The sequence below is a fragment of the Peromyscus californicus genome, unplaced genomic scaffold, assembly GCF_007827085.1.
Source record: "Peromyscus californicus insignis strain IS unplaced genomic scaffold, ASM782708v3 Scaffold_17__1_contigs__length_78620276, whole genome shotgun sequence".
Taxonomy (NCBI): domain Eukaryota; kingdom Metazoa; phylum Chordata; class Mammalia; order Rodentia; family Cricetidae; genus Peromyscus; species Peromyscus californicus.
Genome location: NW_026294469.1, coordinates 23,993,103 through 24,011,113, shown reverse-complemented (window position 1 = coordinate 24,011,113; position 18,011 = coordinate 23,993,103). Strand labels below are relative to the sequence as shown.

Genomic DNA, 18,011 nt, shown 5'->3' with positions numbered 1-18,011 from the left:
GGAAATCTTACACTCAATTGAAAAATCTTAAAAAATGAAAGTGTTAAGATGGACTGCTTTAAGTATGTTAACACTTCTACTGTGTACAACCATCATACTCAAGATATCAAAGATAAAAACCCCACAACTGAGCTGGCCGTGGGGAGGTCATCTTAACAGTATTCTCTTAAAGACAAGCTCCCAGACACCCCACAGGACCACAGCTACTGACCTCTGTGAAGTGCTCTTGGAACTGCCAGGGTGTACAAGCTAGTCAGGAGGAGTGCTGGCTAGTTTTCTGTCAATTTGGCATAAGCCAGAGTCATTTGAAAAGAGGGAGCCTCAATTGAGAAAATGCCCTACTATATTGGAGTCTATGGGGCATTTTCCTGATTAATGATTGATGGGGAGGGCCCGGCCTGCTGGGGGCAGTGCCATCCCTGGGCCCGTGGTGCTGGATGGTATAAGAAAGCAGGCTGAGTGTGCCAGTAAAAACATCATTCCTCCATGGTCCCTGCTTCATTCCTGCTCTGACTTCCCTGGATGACAGACTACAGACTGTAAGCAGAAATAACCATGTTCCCCTCCAAGTTTATTTTAGTCATGGTGTTCTATCACAGCAATAAAAACCATAACAAGGTAAGAGAGGAACTGAAAACGAGCTAGATGTCAAAAAGGACAGGGCAGGTTCTACTGTCCAGAGCAGGAAGGAGGAAGAGCTGTGAGGACGTTTCAGGGGTACGAGCGATGTGAGCAGGAGGCAGAGTGAGAACGTGGGTTACACAGACAGTCCTCAGGTTAGCAGGACTCTGGAGGCACAGGTAGACTGCAGTAAGTTCAAGGCCAGTCCGGTCCACACAGCAAATTCCAGGCAGAGGTGCCTATAGTGAGACCGTGCCTTGGAAAACCAAAAGCAGACAAGCAAAACCCAACCCAACCGACTAGCCGGGACTTACACTATAATATACAGAAGCAGGAAACGTAGAAACTCTAGATCCTGATAGTTGAAGGCACGTTGGGACTGTGACGGGTGCGGAAGGCTCGCGAGAGCTGAGTGAAGAAATTGGCCTTAGTTTGATAGGCTCAGGTAATCTGCTAGACCCAAAGTGGAATGGCCTGGGGTCAGGTTAGAATATGTAAGAGGATATTAGCGTATGGGGAAATGAAAGCCCTGATCTCTTGGTGGCAGAATTTAGAGGGTCCTGGAGATTCCACAAGTGTGAGATGTAGTGGGTAGCCATTCCAGCTTTGATCTGGAAGTTCCAACCCCCATTGAGGCTTTCGGTAACTGTCATGCCTACAAGGCAGGGCCAAGGGAGGGGCCTGAAGACCCGAGATCCGGATGCCCTGCCTTCTCTTGGTTCCTGAACCCTGGACGCTAGAGGTAGACCAGAGCAGAGTTCTCCAGAGAACACAGCCGGACTGCACTACGTCTTCCCCAGACCCTGCAACCTACCTATCCCTTCATTTGTAAGTTACGCCACTAAATAAACCTCCCTTTTAACTACGTAGAGTGGCCTTAATAATTTCACCAATAGTGAGCAAGACCTGCATCTTCAGAGAGAAATTGCAAGCCCTGAGGACAAACTATCGGAAAGCCAACAGGACAGGAAGTCCAATGTTTGAGCCCGGAGAGACTGAATAATACTGCGTGTACATGGGAAGGAGAGTGAGGAAGACGGAATACAAAAGCTGAGTTTGGTTGTGGAAATTTGCTAGTATCTAACTTGACAAACCTTTGGGAGCAACGAGATAGTTTCCATAGTTTATCACCTGACAGTGCTTTGTATTCAGTATTTGGGATGTGGAACTCGGAGATGATTTTGGCTAAATTGTTGAAGCCAGAGGGGCTGGGGATGTAGCTCAGTTGATAAGAGTACTTAGCTTGCATGTATGAAGCCAGGTTCCATGCCAAGCAACACATGGGCGTGGCGGTGCATGCCTGGAATCCTAACACCCAGGAGGTAGAGGCAGGAGGATCATATGATTATTCTTGGCTGCATAGTGACTTTGAGGCAGCTTGTGAGACATGAAACCATTTCTCAATAAGACCTGGAGGGCATGTGTCTCTTGTCTCATGGAGGGTTTAAGTGATACAAAGTCCTTTAGAATTATATTTAGGCCGGGTAGTGGTGGTGCACGCCTTTAATCCCAGCACTCGGGAGGCAGAGCCAGGCGGATCTCTGGGGGTTCGAGGCCAGCCTGGTCTACAGAGTGAAATCCAGGACAGGCACCAAAACTACACAGAGAAACCCTGTCTTGAAAAACAAACAAACAAACAAAAGTAGAATTATATTTAGGAAAGTAAGCTAACTAACCTTCTTAATTATTTTACCAAGTTCAAAATCGGGTCTTCTTCCTATCGAATAGTCAGCCTTCACTTCAGAATAGGTGTCATTAATAATGGCCAGGAACATGTTCTGGGGAGAAACAGTCGGATGATTTTTCAATAAAAATTTACTTTATCGGTGGGCATATATTTCAGTGTTAGAGTGCTTGTCTAGAATGTCCTGAGTTTGATCCCCAGCATCCCAACACACACACACACACACACACACACGCACGCACGCACGCACGCACGCACGGGTACTGCGGCAAATGCCTATAGTTTGGCTACTTGGGAAGCTGAGGAAGCGTCACGAGCCGTCCTCCAGCAAGGCCGTGCCACCTGAATCTCCCCGAATAGCACACTAGCGGGGACCAAGTGTGCAAGGCCACAACTCTGTGACTAGTCTGTGATGAAGACGAAGGGTGAGCCGTGCTTACCAGCAGTACAAAGAACACACAGAAGATGAAGGTGATGAAGTAAATGGGCCCCAAGATCCAGTTGGCCTGCTGGATCCCAGCAAAGTTGAAGTCTCCGAGGACGATCCGAAACTGCGCAAATCTTCGACGGGAAGAAAGGAAACCATCAGAAAATGTTCCATCTCTTCATTTATGCCCATGACAACTTGGGGTTGCTAATGTCTCCGGCTGCATAAGGCATATGCTCTTGACTTTCCTTTTCAGTGCTGAGGACCAAACCCAAGACCTCATGCATGCTAGGTCAAGTGCTTTACACCGAAAGCCACAACCCAGCTCCTCCCCTCTGGCTGTAATTATGCTGCCACAGCATCCTAAAATCAGACAGAGCATGGTAGAGCTCCAATCCCAACACATGGGAGGTTGAGGCAGGAGATCAGGAGTTCAGGGTCAGCCTCCGTTATATCTCAGGTGTAAGGTCTCTGTAGGCTACATGGCGCCCTCTCCCAAAGGGGGCGCTGTGCAGATGGCTCAGCTGGGAAGGGGCCTGCCATGCAAGATGAGAACCTGAGCCTGGGTCCCAAGCACCTGTGTAACAGCTGAGCACGGAGGTGTGCACATCTGTGATCCCAGTGCTGGGAGGGGGGGGACCCGGGGTGGGGGGCGGGAGCAGAAATAGGTGGATTCGCCAGCTGCCAACAAGTGAGCTCCAGGTTCAGTGACAGACTGAACCTGGAGTCTCAGAAAACAAAACTGAGGGGTGGAGAGGTTTTAGCAGGTCAGGGTGCTTCCACCAAGCCTGAGAAAATAGATGCCCATGTCCTCTGACCTCTACATGCATATCCCACCCCCCAAAGTGGAGAGAGACCAAGGAAGCACCTGATGTCACACCTGGCCTCCACCTGTACATCTGCCTGCACACACGTCTACACGTGCCCACACAAATCATGTGCACAGCACACACATACACACAAGGAGAAAAAAGGTGCTTCCATAGCTGGTGATGTAGTTGAGGGAATGGTGAGTGTCCTGTCCCTTTTCCTGTCCCCACACATACAGTGGAGTAGCACTGAGCCACAGAGGAGAGTGGAATCCAGTCACAGGCAGGAAAGTGGACGGAAGAGGAGGACATCGTGTTAAAATAAGCCACAAGCAGAAAACCAGCATGGCTTCTGTCTCATGGATGGGATCCACGAATAAAAGATGACCTGAAGTGGAAGAGGGGCCGCCATCTTGAAGGGGTAGAGGTGCCGTATGAGTACTTCCTGTTGCTGTCCAGGGGGAGGGGTCCACATTATCTCCCTCATACAGACCGAAGTTGTCCTATCTACTCAACAGGAGATAAACTACACCAGACTGGACATGGTGGCTTGTCCCTATAATTCTAACACTCAGAAGGCTAAGGCAGGGGCTTTGCTGTGAGCTTGAGGTCAGCCTGGGGGGCAGTGTCAGATCCTGTCTCAAAGACATAAGAAATGGATCATGTTTCTCTTTTCTTTCTGAACCACTGCCTCATGTTTACCCGTCTAGCTTCAAACCTGCTACGTAGCTAAGCACACCTTTGATCTCCTAGTTCCCGGGTCCACCTCCCCAGTGCTGGGGTTACCAGTGTGAGCCACCACACCAGGTACATGTGCTGCTGGGGACTGGACCTAGGGGTTTTTGTGTGCCAGGCAAGCACTCTTATCAACTGTATCCATGAAAAGTTTCATTTTTATTTTTATTTTTATTTATTTATTTATTTTTAGATTTTCGATACAGGGTTTCTCTGGAACCCGCTTTGTAGACCAGGCTGGCCTTGAACTCACAGAGATCCACCTACTTCTGCCCTCCAAGTGCTGAGATTAAAGGTGTGTGCCACCAATGCCTGGCTTCCCTTAGTCTCTTGAGACCTATGAATATAGATGTGTGACTCACACTTTCCTTTTATAAAGCTCTTTTTATGTGTTAAAAAATTTAGATGTTTTTGTCATTTTGAAACGGAGTCTTGCTATATAGCCCAGGTTGGCCTTGGCTCAAATCCTTCTGCCTTTGCCTGCTGAGTGCTGAGTCACAGGCATGCACTGCCACAACTGTCAGAACGCTACTGTGAAGCACAGGTTTGGCGCATGAGCAGGAGCCGTTAACAGGGAAAACAATATTCTAGAGATGAAGCCTCTGTGGGAAGCAGGGATTCCCTCTGCTCAGAGGGTAAATGCTATGGGAACACTGGGACCCACTTACATTACATAGTCTCCTTTCCGGTGAAAACTTATTTTCTAATGACCTACCAATGATTAAAAACAGGTACTACCACCTAGTTTGATTGTCCAGAGACAGACTTCATTTTGAGTATAATGGCTGTGTAGCCTTAAGTGAACTGTAGGGCCAAGCTTTAGAGGAATTGTTTATCACAGTGTTCTTCATCACTGTGGTTTCCCGGTGAGGAAACATAAAGACACCTGTGCTAAGAGCTTACATGGAATTTTGAAAAGTGGAAAAGTCATCAACCTGTGACCCAAAAACCAGGAACCCCAGCTGGGCATACGCGGAGAATATAATAAAGAACATGATGGCGAACCCCACGATGTCCTTCATGCAGCGGGACAAGGTTGACGACAGCTGAGACATGGTCTCATTGAAGCTTATGAATTTTAATATCTGAAAGAGATAGAATACAAGAGTCAATATGTCCAAACAGAGCTGCTTAGAATCAGGAAACTTAATTTCAGAAGAATTCTTCAAGTAAAAGGAGACAATGGTAATCAAGGGTGTTTGAAGATGTCAGGGATCATTTAAAGGTCAAATTAATATTTTAATTACTGTTTTTGGATTCGTATAGATGGTTGTGGGGAGAGTATACCACAGGGATTCCCTCTGCTCAGAGGGTAAATACTGTGGGAACACTGGGACCCACTTACATTACATAGTCTCCTTTCCGGTGAAAACTTATTTTCTAATGACCTACCAATGATTAAAAACAGGTACTACCACCTAGTTTGATTGTCCAGAGACAGACTTCATTTTGAGTATGATGGTTGTGTAGCCTTAAATGAACTGTAGGGCCAAGCTTTAGAGAGTATACCACAGAGCACAGGTACAAGTCAGAGGACAACTTGTGGGAATTGGTTCTCTTTCCCAGGGATTAAACTCAGGTCACCAAGCTTGGGCAAGTACCTTCACTTGGTACTTTGGTACGCCACTTTGCTTTCAAAAATCACTTACTGCTGGGCGGTGGTGGCGCACGCCTTTAATCCCAGCACTCGGGAGGCAGAGGCAGGTGGATCGCTGTGAGTTTGAGGCCAGCCTGGTCTACAGAGTGAGTGTAGACAGCTAGGACTACACAGTGACAAGCAAAAAAAAAAAAAAAAAAAACCAGAAGAAAAATTCACTTACTAGTGGGGATGCTCCCCCTCCATACAAGGTAAGAGTTTTACTGATACACGTATGCTATTGGATTATGTAATAAATGAGATCTAAATACCTTTATCCATGCAAAGAAGATAGTGATAGCAATGATATCGTTATAGTAAATGTGCCAGTATGCGAGGAAATAGAAGTTCGGGTAACTTTCAGTGTTTTTCAACAGCCGTCCAAGTAAGAGAAAATTCTGCATGTTACAGTACGCATAGAAAGAGACAGCCAGGAAACACAGCTAAAGAGGAGACAACAAAGGTCAAATTGGAGACATCTCTGTCTCTGAACTTCTCTCAGCCTTTGAAAAAACACATGAAAAAGTCCATTAAATGCTTAATAAAAAGACGGAAAGATAGGATATGGGTGTTCAAAATAATTTTGTGAAAAGTGCCTTATCAAGTCTTTTTTTTTTTTTTTTGTATAAAACACAAGGGAGACACCTGTCAATCAACACATCCTGTGACTACTCAGAAGGAGACTTGACCCACTTTGAGTCCGAGGACATACAAATGTCTCCCTCGGCAAGCCTCACTGCTGTCCTCTGTGCTTTTACCCTGAGCCGCTTTTAGAATTTTCTGGATCGCCGTCCGTCTCTAGCCCCAACCACAGCACGATGAGGTAGCCGGCAGCTTGCTTAGCAGCCCCGTGATCAGTGTCGTGCTGTCCCTTTCCTTCGGGTGGGAGGTGACATTGTCTCCAGCTGTGGAAGCCTTGGTAAGTGGTGAATCCACCTCTACACGACCATAGGCTGCAACTGCAAGTGAGCGAGTGACCGGGTGACCGCAGGCTTTACTTGGAGATGAGGAAGCCCTTCAGGTGGAGGCAGGCGCCCACCCTCCCGCCTTCCAAGGGTCTGGATGTAGCCTACAGGAAACTGCAGCCCAGCTTGCCGAGTAGGACAGTGTAGTGGGTATTTGTCCCACCCGTGACTTTGGAGTACCAGCCCCTAGGGTGTGGCCTCTTGGCCAGCTTAAGACTTGGGGAGCACGTACAGGGGTCCCTTCTCTCTCGCACTCTTGGAGGGCGGAGACCGAATCAGGCGGCGTGAAAGCAGCTGGGACCGGTTCTCAGTCTTCCAGGACTCTGCGACTGAATTTGCCATAGCCTGCATTAGTGAGTTGTTCCCCGCAATGTAATCCTTTAATAAATAGTTCCTTTCTCAGTAACCGTGGACTTTCTGCACTATACCCCAAGGTCATAGGGGGAAGGAATACCCACTACGGGACAATGCCTTGGCCTCCCACTCTCCTTTGCAGCTTGTCCTTCCAGCTGTGGTCTTGGGTGACCTTTTCTCGGCTTGGCAGGGTGCCAGTCCATGCAGAACACAGCTATCACAGAAATGGAAGGCGCTCAACTTGCACTTAAAATAGAGTCACTGTGGCTCATAAAAAGAAACACTACTTCCTGGCCATCCTCACCTGCCTGCTTGTCACTGTACGGTCTGAGTGAGGGCTTCTGCGTCACCCTACCCAAAAGGGGAGTCTTTCACATGTGGAATACTAAAACAAACAGACAAAACTTGCAATGGACATAAACAAACCTCCTTAGAATGCTGTACTGAGCTCTCTGAACGACAACTTTGGGTCCAGGTTACCTGAGGCACTGGAGATTTATAATGTTTCCTTGAAATGTTTCCTTGGACAGAAACACTTACACAAACCTAACATTTAATGCCCTGCCCTTTGTAGACATTCCTGGGGATACTAGAAAGGTAGATGGGGCGCTTTTTCCTTTTTGGTATGTGATGTGTGCACCTGTGTGTGCAGATGCACACACCTGTGTGTGCAAGCAGAGACCCCGGGGGCTGCTGGGTGTTGCGCTCCGTCACTCTCTTCCTTATTCCCCTGAAGTAGGCTTTCCCCTGGATCTGGAGTGGACAGCAGGGCTCAGCAAGCCTCCTGCTTCTGCCCCACACAGTGCTGGGGCTACACGTTTGCGTGGCCACTCCCAGCCTCTTTACGTGGGTGCTGGGGACTCGGACTGGAGTCTTCATGTTTAAACAGCGAGAACTCTTACCCACGGAGCCATCTTCCTGGGCCATTTTTTTATTTTAATTTTAGATCAGGTCTCAGTATGTTGCCCAGGCTGCCCCTGAACTTCTGCAGCCTCCTACCTCCGGCTCCCAAGCAGCTGGGGCTATAAGCACTCCGTGCTAAGCCTCACACGAGTGCATACTGGGAGTGTGGATATCAAGACCTCTTATGTGCATTCAATATCAACACTGGCACACACTTCAAATTCCAGCACCCAAGAGGCAGAAGCATGGCAGATCTCGGTGAATTCAAGGCCAGCCTTAGTCTACATAGCACGTTCAGGGACAGCCAGGGCTACAACAACCCTGGAGAGGGAGGGGAGGGAGGAGAGAAGGGGAGCAAGAGGGAGAGGAGGGGAAGGGAAGGAGGGAAACAGATAATTTCTTATGGAGTCCTGTAGGCTCCTGCTGACCCTAGGACTAAATCAAAGAAAACAGATTTCTCTCTTTTAGGGGTGTAGGATTAGATTGCCCTATGACAGTTCGTTTTTTATTTGATACTTGTAGCTTTTGAAATAAGTCTTGGATGAATAGAAAATCCTGTGTTCTATATGTCTCCTGGCAGGAGCAGATGTGATTCCCGTATATCATACAGTGGGTATATACTCACCACCAAAAGCAGCAGTTCTAGCCAGTTCCAAATACTTTTGAAATAGGCAGACTTAAACTCATTCATCTTTCTCAGTTCTTGTGTTATGAAGACAAAAAGGAAGATACAAAATACGATTTCACAGGAGGCAATGAAGTAATCGTAGTGGGTGATGTATCTCAGGAGCTTCACGGAGTAGAACTGCCACGAGGTGAGGAGGCCGCCTGTCGCAGGGAACTCCGCCACCAGCCTAGAAGATGAAGTTTGTGAGAACATTTTAAGTGCTTATGTTTTAGTGTTTAAGTTGCTGTAAAATTTCTAAATCAATAACAACATATACCTCAACGCTAATCACAGATTTTGTACAAAATGTGTTTCCTTGGGGGCTGGAGAGATGGCTCATTGGTTAGGAGCACTTCCTGCTCTTCCAGAGGACCCAGGTTCACTTCCACATGTGGGCTTACAACTGGCTGTAACTCCAGGAGCTCTGACATCCTCCTGTGACCTCTGTGGGTACCGCACATCCTCATGGTGCACATACATGATGCAGGCAACACCCATGTGTATCAAATTTTAAATTGTTCTTTAAAAAAGGAACAAATTTCAGAAACGCAGAGGCAGAAGCAGGAGGATAGTCAGCCTGGGTTATGGAGTAAGAACTTTTTTTTTTTAAATCTATTTCCTCAGGCTTGCAGGTTCAATTAAAATCCTTGCACTGAAGTGCAGGGAGGGCTGGGTGGATAAGCACTATTTCCCTGGGCTGCCCCTGCTGCTGCCCTTAGGCCTGGTGCTTCAGGGAGACCGTGTCTGACAAACACACTATGGTCCGGTTCTGCTCAAGCAACACTGGCCTTTAGCTCCAGTTCCTCAGCTCAGGTTCCTGCAGCTGGATGTGCACCCTGCTCCAAGGGCAGGGCATTGCCAATGGGAAGTTCAAACAGCTGACTGAGACAGCAAGCAGCACCCCTCCACGACCTCAGCATCAGCTCCTGCCTCAGTGATGGACCATGATGATGAAGTGCAAGCCAAATTAACCCTTTCCTCCCCAGGTTGCTTTTGCCCATAGTGTTTTTATCACGGCAATAGAAACCCTAAGACTTATGACAAGCATTTTACCAACTGACTTACCTCCCCTGCCCATAAACCAAAAGACTTTAACAATTTGATTTTATGAACAAATTATGACGGCAGATCTGTACAATTCCAGGATGACAGACATGGCTAGAGACACCATATAGAAATAAAGTGTCCGTGGTAGAGATGACTCCATAGGTCAAGGCGCTTGTCACACAAGCTTGACGACCTGAGCTTGATTCCTGGAACTCCTCCACTGCGGGAGGAGAAAATGGGCTCCCCAAAACTGTCCCGATCTCCACACCTGGCACTCTGGTGCACACCTGAGCACGAGCACACAAACACACACACACACAGATTATTAAACCTAGCACACTGTGTGTGACTCGTGTTCCTAAATATACCTTGAAATCATGGAACAATCAGGACGATGTTGCTTTAATCTCTGCTGTACCCCTGGCAGAAGAACATCGTATTTATCCTAAAGCTATGACTTCAATCTCAGCAGACTCCAGTGGAGGCTTTGGAGCCTTTTAAAATTCAGTTTGCCGCCGGGCGGTGGTGGCGCACGCCTTTAATCCCAGCACTCGGGAGGCAGAGCCAGGCGGATCTCTGTGAGTTCGAGGCCAGCCTGGTCTCCAAAGCGAGTTCCAGGAAAGGCGCAAAGCTACACAGAGAAACCCTGTCTCGAAAAACCAAAAAAAAAAAAAAAAAAAAAAAAAAAAAAAAAAAAAAAAAATTCAGTTTGCCAAGAGGAAACTTCTGAGCCACTCACCTGATGACGCAAAACAGATTGACGTTAGCGTTGTATAAGGAAAAATCAATGAAAACCACCCTGGTCCCTCTTGTGATCCAGCTGTTGAGTCGAAGATCAGCGAGTTTGGCTTTGGTTTCGGATTTTGATTTTGATAATGTGAATATATACCCTCCATCTCGGTACACACCGACAAATCCCCAGTGCCAAGGGGCGTTGGCAGGAGAAGGCGAGTACTTCCATCTGTCAGACAGCCAAAGAACAGTGGCCTGAGAAACCGTGGTGGAAGCATTCCAAGAACTTAAGCTAACCTTGATTTACGGAGCAGCTTCAAAACAGCTGAAACAGAAAGTTCAAAGTGGCCGAGACAATTGAGTTAGCACCAAGGTCCCAGCGTGTTTTAGTGCTTATCACAGGCAACAAATACATCCAACAGTTTGGTGGTACATTTGTGGCACATGTGTGCCTGAATTCTCATACACACACACACACACACACACGCACGCACGCACGCACGCACGCACGCACACACACACACACACACACGCACACGCACACGCACACACTATTTTGGGGAGGGGTTGGTTTTTTGAGACAGGGTTTCTCTGTGTAGCCCTGGCTGCTCTGAGAATTCCTTCTGTGGACCAGGCTGGCCTTGAACTCACAGTGATCCACCTGCCTCTGCCTCTGCCTCCAGTGTGCTGGGATTAAAGGTGTGCACACCACTGCCTGGCTAATTTTTTTTCAAAAAATGTTTATAATTAAACCTTCTGGCTTTTTACTTATAATTACAAGAAAACCAAAAGAAGAACACCTCAACTCCCCATTTTCAGTCTCCCTATTCAGTCTCCCCCAAACATATCTGAAAGATGTGTGATTATATTTATGAATTTATTACATTTATAAAAATTACATAAGCCCTCAGGAATGCCCCAAACTCAACCAGCCTGGGCTATATACATGGCGATATCCTGTCTCTGAGTAAGAAAAAAATAAATCCCCAAACTCATACAAAACTAAGTCAACACACACAGAGCCATTACTCCTGAGATTGGAGGAGGCTATGGAAGAAAGGACATACCATCAAACTTCGTGATGAAAATATCGACTAATGGTGAAAAACAGTCAGGTATAACGAAGACTGAGAGGCTCAGAGGAAGCTAGGATGGCAGGAACAGGAGGAGGCAGAAGGGGGCTGCGGTGACAGATGACCTGCGCCGTGCAAAGACACACGCTTGTAAAACGTCAGCACTACGAGGATGTTCCTTAGAAACAGTAAGTTCTTACCAAACGAGGTAAAAGTGCAAAGAATAGCTGTTTCTAGAGCGTAGGATGAGCAGGAAAACAGATCACAAACATGTGAATAACTGTCATAAATACTAAATACAGAAAGGTTGGTCCTATCCCCTGGCCATGATTTTCATTGGACGCCTGACACACAAAGTGTACACCAGAAACATCTTTGTCCAGAGGAGGTGGTGCCAGGGGCTTTGGGCTTTCACATTTCAGTATAAGGTGGTGGGTCTACATCGACCCCCCATAATTACCATGAACTCTAACCTTCGACAACTGCAAGCCCCCCACAAACTTCTGTTAGCTGTTTGGCACCTTAGCACAGTCACAGAGCAGGAGCTAAGAGCATCTTCCGCCCGCATCATCGGATTCGATCACTAAGAGCATAACCGCCTCCTTCTAGTCCTGGAGCCACAGACATCACTTAATAAGTGGGGCGCAGTGAGGAGGGAGGAGCGTGGCGGAGAATCACTCGGTACCTGCGTAAAAGCCAGCTGCTGGGGCATGAGTCTGTAATCCCAGAGCTCGGGGGTGGACACCACTGGATCCCTGGAGCTCTTTGGCTGATCAGCCTAACAGAATCAATGAGCTCCAGTTTCCGTGAGGGACCCGGTCTCAAAAATGAAAGATGGAGAGTGATTTAAAAAGACACCTCTTTTTGAAAACATCTTTAAAAAGATTGATTTATTTATTATGTATACAGCACGTATGCCCGCAGGCCAGAAGGGGGCACCAGATCTCATTACAGATGGTTGTGAGCCACCATGTATGTGGTTGCTGGGACTTGAACTCAGGACCTCTGCAGTGCTCTTAACCACTGAGCCATCTTTCCAGCCCTAGAAAGACACCTCTTGTTGATATCTGGCCTCCTTATCGACACAGACAGACAGGCAGACACACACGCAGACAAACTGATGTTTTACTCTGCATCCAGTATGACTATACACTTCATACACCACGTCAACCCTCCCACCCCCATCAAACACAGATATCACACGAGGTGGATACTCTTGTATTCTAAGAGCTGCTACTGGCAAGGCTTCTTCCCATGCTGTTCACAGGGAAACCCGCCGCAGCCAGCAGCTCCCAGCTCCCGTTACTCAGAAGACAGACATATTGAGGTAATTCTGTAAAGACACGAACAAGGGCACCTGCTAGAAGAGGTCACCAGTTTCGTGTTGCTTACTCTGTGTCCCGCTTGAGGCCAAAATCGGAGAGGTCCTCATTTTCAGCCGTGTACTTGTTGTAACAGTCGCTCATCAGCGACTGAAATGCCGAGAAGACCTTGCAGGTGTTGTTGCGGACTCTCAGCTGCCGCACCCTGGGGACTCCCAGAAGCACGTTCTCATAGTAGATGTGGCTGCTGTTCTTCAAATTGTGCAGCTGCTGGTTATTGTACCACGAGTCCCAGTACAAGCCTTCCAGAAGGGGTCCTTCCATGAACTTCACAGACAGAGGCAGGTATCGCGGGAAGAAACAGAAATACCTTCATGGCAACAGAATCTGTAGTCCCATGTGTGATTCTGAGTGTAAGTATTGACTGAGACACCACTTATGGCGATGACCAACGCCGCTGGCGAAGGCCACAGTGATGGCTACTCCTCACTCTGTCCCTGTTCCGTTCTAAGTGATCCCAGGCCCAGGATGGCTTTCCCCTGTTCTTGTTGTCGGCCACTGGCCACACAGACAATTCAAAGGGGAAGCATGACGTCCAGTCCTCCTTTCCTACGAGGCCAAGGACTTAGGACCACTTATCTCACACTTGTCCTTTCTTACTAGGTTTTTCTCGTCACTGTGACAGAATAGCGGCCTAAACACCCAGAGAGAGGGAAGATTTGTCTCAGTTAAGTTTCAGTCGCCTTAGCAGGAAGGGAGGCTCAGATCATGGCGGCCGGGAGGCAGAGGGAAACGCCTGAGCTCTAACTGCTTACTCTCCTCTTATCGGTCCCACCAGAGTGGATGGTGCTGTCCACATTCGCCGGGTAGTTAATCCTCTCAGAAAAACACCATCCCAGGCACACCTAAGGGTCTGCTCTGGCATGAACCTAAGTTAACCACCGTATCCGCCCACACTCAGAAGATGACTCTCTTTCATGAATTTCAGCTCCGTGATGTGACGTCCTCTGTCCACTCACTTTCTACTTCATCTTCTCTATGCTCACGCTGCAAATTCAGCTCCACGTGAAGAGCACACAGCACCTGGTCCCCATTCTTAGAATCCCTTTATCGACCCTTTAAAATGCATCCACAGTGCCATGAGTGTGGGAGAGCCTTCCCGCACTGCCTCATCCTTTACGTCCCCATGTCTGTGACATGGAGACCGGAGGCTGCTCCTCCTTGGTTGCTCTTCCTGCCCGATGACACTTGCTCTGTGTCACAGAAACCCTGCGTATCCCAGTGCGAAAGGAACCACTCTCCCGTATGATTAAATTAAACACATTGCTTAAAAAAAATTATATATAGTCTATTACTGTCATATACAGCAGAGGGCTGCATATATAAATTATGAATATTATCCTTTCTGGGCAATTAAGAATTTGTATTACTGTCACTCATATGGATTTTATCTACACAGTCGCAGGCTGACTTTAGTGCTCACACAACAATTCTGTGTTTTCCAAGGGAAATGGGAATATCTGAGAAAGTATCAAAAGTTTGAAGTTATAAAGAACAGTATCACATTGTGAACATAAAGATTAACAATAAACATCACTGGTTGATTTTCTAATAAAGAATAATACTCATTTTTATTAATTCCTTTAACAAATATTCCCTGAGCATTTTCTACATGAGGCAAGGGCTTATAGACTATCTGTGAATTTGTCTTTTTTTTTTGTTGTTGTTGTTTTCTAGAGCTGGGGCCCAAACTTACTTACTAGGCAAGTGCTGTACCCCTGAGCTAGCCTCCAACCCCTGGCTTATGGGCTACCTAATGCTACTTCATCAGGTCAGACATCTTACCTTCCAAAAATCAGTGATGCTTCGAATGGACCTAAAGCTGCTTCTTTCGTCACCTGGAAGGGACGTGTCCACAAACAGAGATGACATCACTTTGTTTAAGTAGTACATGTGTGGGTTGACCATCCCAAAGGTCACTGCGGAGAGAATGCCGTGTTTAAATCTGTCATTTAAAATCCCACTTCAGCAGCATTCAAAAATATTAATTTCCCCAGCTTTAAAAAAATTCAGCATTGTCTAAGTATAATTTTATATTTATTTATCTTGTGTGCCATGGTACAAATGTGGAGGACAATTTGTGGGAGCTGGTTCTCTCGTTATGTGGGTTCCAGGGATCCAACTCAGGTCACCATGCTTGGCTGCCTAATGCTCTTATCCACTGAGCCATCTCACCAGCCCTGTTCTATCTAATTATTAAAGCCAGAACTATACAAAGCAGGTAGACGTTTCCCTCAACCCTCATACTCAAGGTAGACACGGGTCCTTCAGGTTTTATGCATATATGTTTAATAGTCTATCTTTAAAAAATGACGTCAAATTAGTCTGAGATGGTTCAACAGTCAACAAACAGTCCTTTCCATGAAAAGCCAACAAGTAGGAGGGAACAGAGAGAGACAACCACACATGTGTGAGTGAGCTCCCATCCACACACACAGACACAAATGCTTTTTTGTTGTTTTTTTGTTTGTTTGTTTGTTTGTTTGTTTTTTCGAGACAGGGTTTCTCTGTATAGCTTTGCACCTTTCCTGGATCTTGCTCTGTAGACCAGGCTGGACTTGAACTCACAAAGATCCACCTGGCTCTGCCTCCCGAGTGCTGGGATCAAAGGCGTGCGCCACCACCGCCCAGCCTACAAATGCTTTTTTACTGAGGTCACATTATATCCACGACTCCACTGTTGGTTTTTTTTTTTTTCTCTACATTAAGAATAGGCTATACCATAGAGTGAATGGTTAAGGCAGAGAAGGGTTATAGATCTCATGGTAAGGATGCTATCTTTTACTACATAGTTATATCATAATTATGGATCATTTGGAGTGTGTGTGTGTGTGTGTGTGTGTGTGTGTGTGTAGGCTAGAACTCATCATTAAGAGGCATTCCCTAGGAGCCAGCCCACCTTGGTTGTATTTTTGAACCAGGACCTTTCATTAGCCTGGGCCTTTCAAGTAGGCTAGGCTGGCTGGACAGCAAGCCCCAGGGGCCTGTTCTACCTCCCCAGCCCGGGGGTTGCACTTCCACCACGCTCTGGATTCTGGGGACCAAACTCAGGTTCTCAGGCTTGTGCGGCAAGCACTTGGAGTTATCTTTCTAGCCCAACATGTGAAACATTTAAACCCATGCCTTGGAACAGAGTAAATGTGTTTAAACGTTTTTAATTAGTAGTGTTTCTTTCTCCCCTTCTATAAACTATTTTTTCTTTTGTTGCCAGAACTCCCCAGTTAAAACAAAACAACATGTGGGTCAAGCATCATCAAGCCTGACAACCCGAGACGCCCACGATGAAGGTGGGCACCAGCTCCACAAGCCTGTCCTCTGACTGCCACAAGTGCCGTGGCGCATGCTCACAGCAAGCAAACGTGTCCGCCATTCTTTAACAGTTACATTTATTTCACTGCATGCTCTACAGTGGTTAATGAATCCCCTTAGTGTAGACTTAAATGTTTGCTTTATCGTAAGTGTTCAAAAATCTCTGAATGCTGGGATTATAGATAATCGTTTAGCTCATATGTTCTGCTTTCTAAATGCTTGGTAATAAGCATGTGTTTGTGTTATCTTTATAACGAAGCCTTCATTAACCAGTCAAAGGTACCGTATCAAGTTAGCTACAGTTGTCTTTAATCTCAAACACCTACCCCTACAATACCAGTTAACTGTGTAATTGGTATACAGGCTACACATTGGGAGATGAGAGAGATCCTGTAACATTAGCTTCTAATTATGTACATTGCACAGTTTAAATACAAAACGTTAACAAGCTTTTCACATACTAAGTTGATGCCGTGGACCCATGGTGGCGGGGGGTGTATAGCAGATTGAGAGGTTCTCCCTGCCCACCTTAAAAATTGGCATTTATTCGGCAGAGATGTATTTTATTATTAATTATGCAGCAGTTTAGTGAAAAGGATGAGACTTATGATCATCCCCAAACTTTATGTTGGTTCCTATTTGTACTTTATATTTATGGAACCAAACCAATACATCTCTATGGCTCTGAACGAAATTAAATTCAATTGTCAGCCCAGGGGACTATGTTTAAATAGATTCTCTGAATCAAAAAAGAAATCATATTCAGTGTTGACTACGGAAGCTTCCCATTACACCCGCAGCTTAGTTTTGCCCCTTAAAAGCTGGAAATTTTGTCCATCATAGGACAATCTCTAAAATTGGTCCGTTTTCTGGGTTTTTATTTTTCACTTCCACATTTTAACTACTAGTTCAACCAGCATTTTTAAAATCTACATCTGTATACTTACATATACATAGAGTTATTAAAAAAACAAAGTAGAGTAACAACTCCTCAAGCGTGGTGTTAACTTCTGCCTCCCGTCTGTAATGCAGGTCATGTTTGGAAGTCCCTGGAGATGTGGAACAAAAACTGTCTTTACATTACTGGGTCACTATAACTTGGTACATCAGTAACCAAGATGGGAAAAACGCAACGATTTTCAGCGGCTTCTGGGTCCTTCTTCTGGGTCTTACTTCTCCCTTGAGACAGGGGCAACTGCTACATTCCGCTATGGGCGGGCAGTCTCTAGGGCTGTACACCGATAGGTTTGATATAGTGTTTTCCCCCACCGTCCTGTTGAGACAACTCAAACACCTCCTTCGGTCCCTAATGCTTTCTCCGCCCTCACTGCAGCTTCTGGGGAAGGCAAGGGCCGGGTGCAAGAAGGGGTTCCAGCTGCAGCGGCCAAGGGCGCGACTCCCTCGGCGACCCACACCCCCGGAGGTGACAGCCCGGCAAAGGACTTCACTCTTCCCTGGGTGACAGCGCTGGAGTGCGGATGTGGGGGCAGAGTTCCCGGGTACCTGGAGCACCTACCCACGGGCCCTGGTTCCCCCTTCTCTAGGCGCACCCACCCTCACCTCCTCGGTACCACCAAGTCGAATCGGCCATCGTGGACAGGACCCCACGGTCCGTTCCACTCGGCCGCTTCCAGCCGACCCCTCGCCCTGCGCCTGCGCAGTAGCAC

At 46.8% G+C, this 18,011-nt stretch overlaps 1 protein-coding gene across 1 annotated transcript in view; it reads right to left on the bottom strand.

Annotated features, from left to right (window-relative positions):
* Positions 1–18,011, bottom strand: part of Pkd2l2 (polycystin 2 like 2, transient receptor potential cation channel) — a 27,217-nt gene extending 9,206 nt beyond the window's left edge. Inside the window, exons 1-10 of the mRNA XM_052741848.1 lie at positions 17,905–18,011; positions 17,292–17,393; positions 14,821–14,954; positions 13,046–13,302; positions 10,588–10,809; positions 8,760–8,988; positions 6,185–6,355; positions 5,180–5,361; positions 2,746–2,866; positions 2,298–2,399 (exon numbers count right to left, since the gene is read on the bottom strand). Of these exons, the coding sequence (XP_052597808.1) occupies positions 2,298–2,399; positions 2,746–2,866; positions 5,180–5,361; positions 6,185–6,355; positions 8,760–8,988; positions 10,588–10,809; positions 13,046–13,302; positions 14,821–14,954; positions 17,292–17,393; positions 17,905–17,935 (1,551 nt within the window). The 5' untranslated portion in view covers positions 17,936–18,011. The remainder of the gene's footprint in view (positions 1–2,297; positions 2,400–2,745; positions 2,867–5,179; positions 5,362–6,184; positions 6,356–8,759; positions 8,989–10,587; positions 10,810–13,045; positions 13,303–14,820; positions 14,955–17,291; positions 17,394–17,904) is intronic.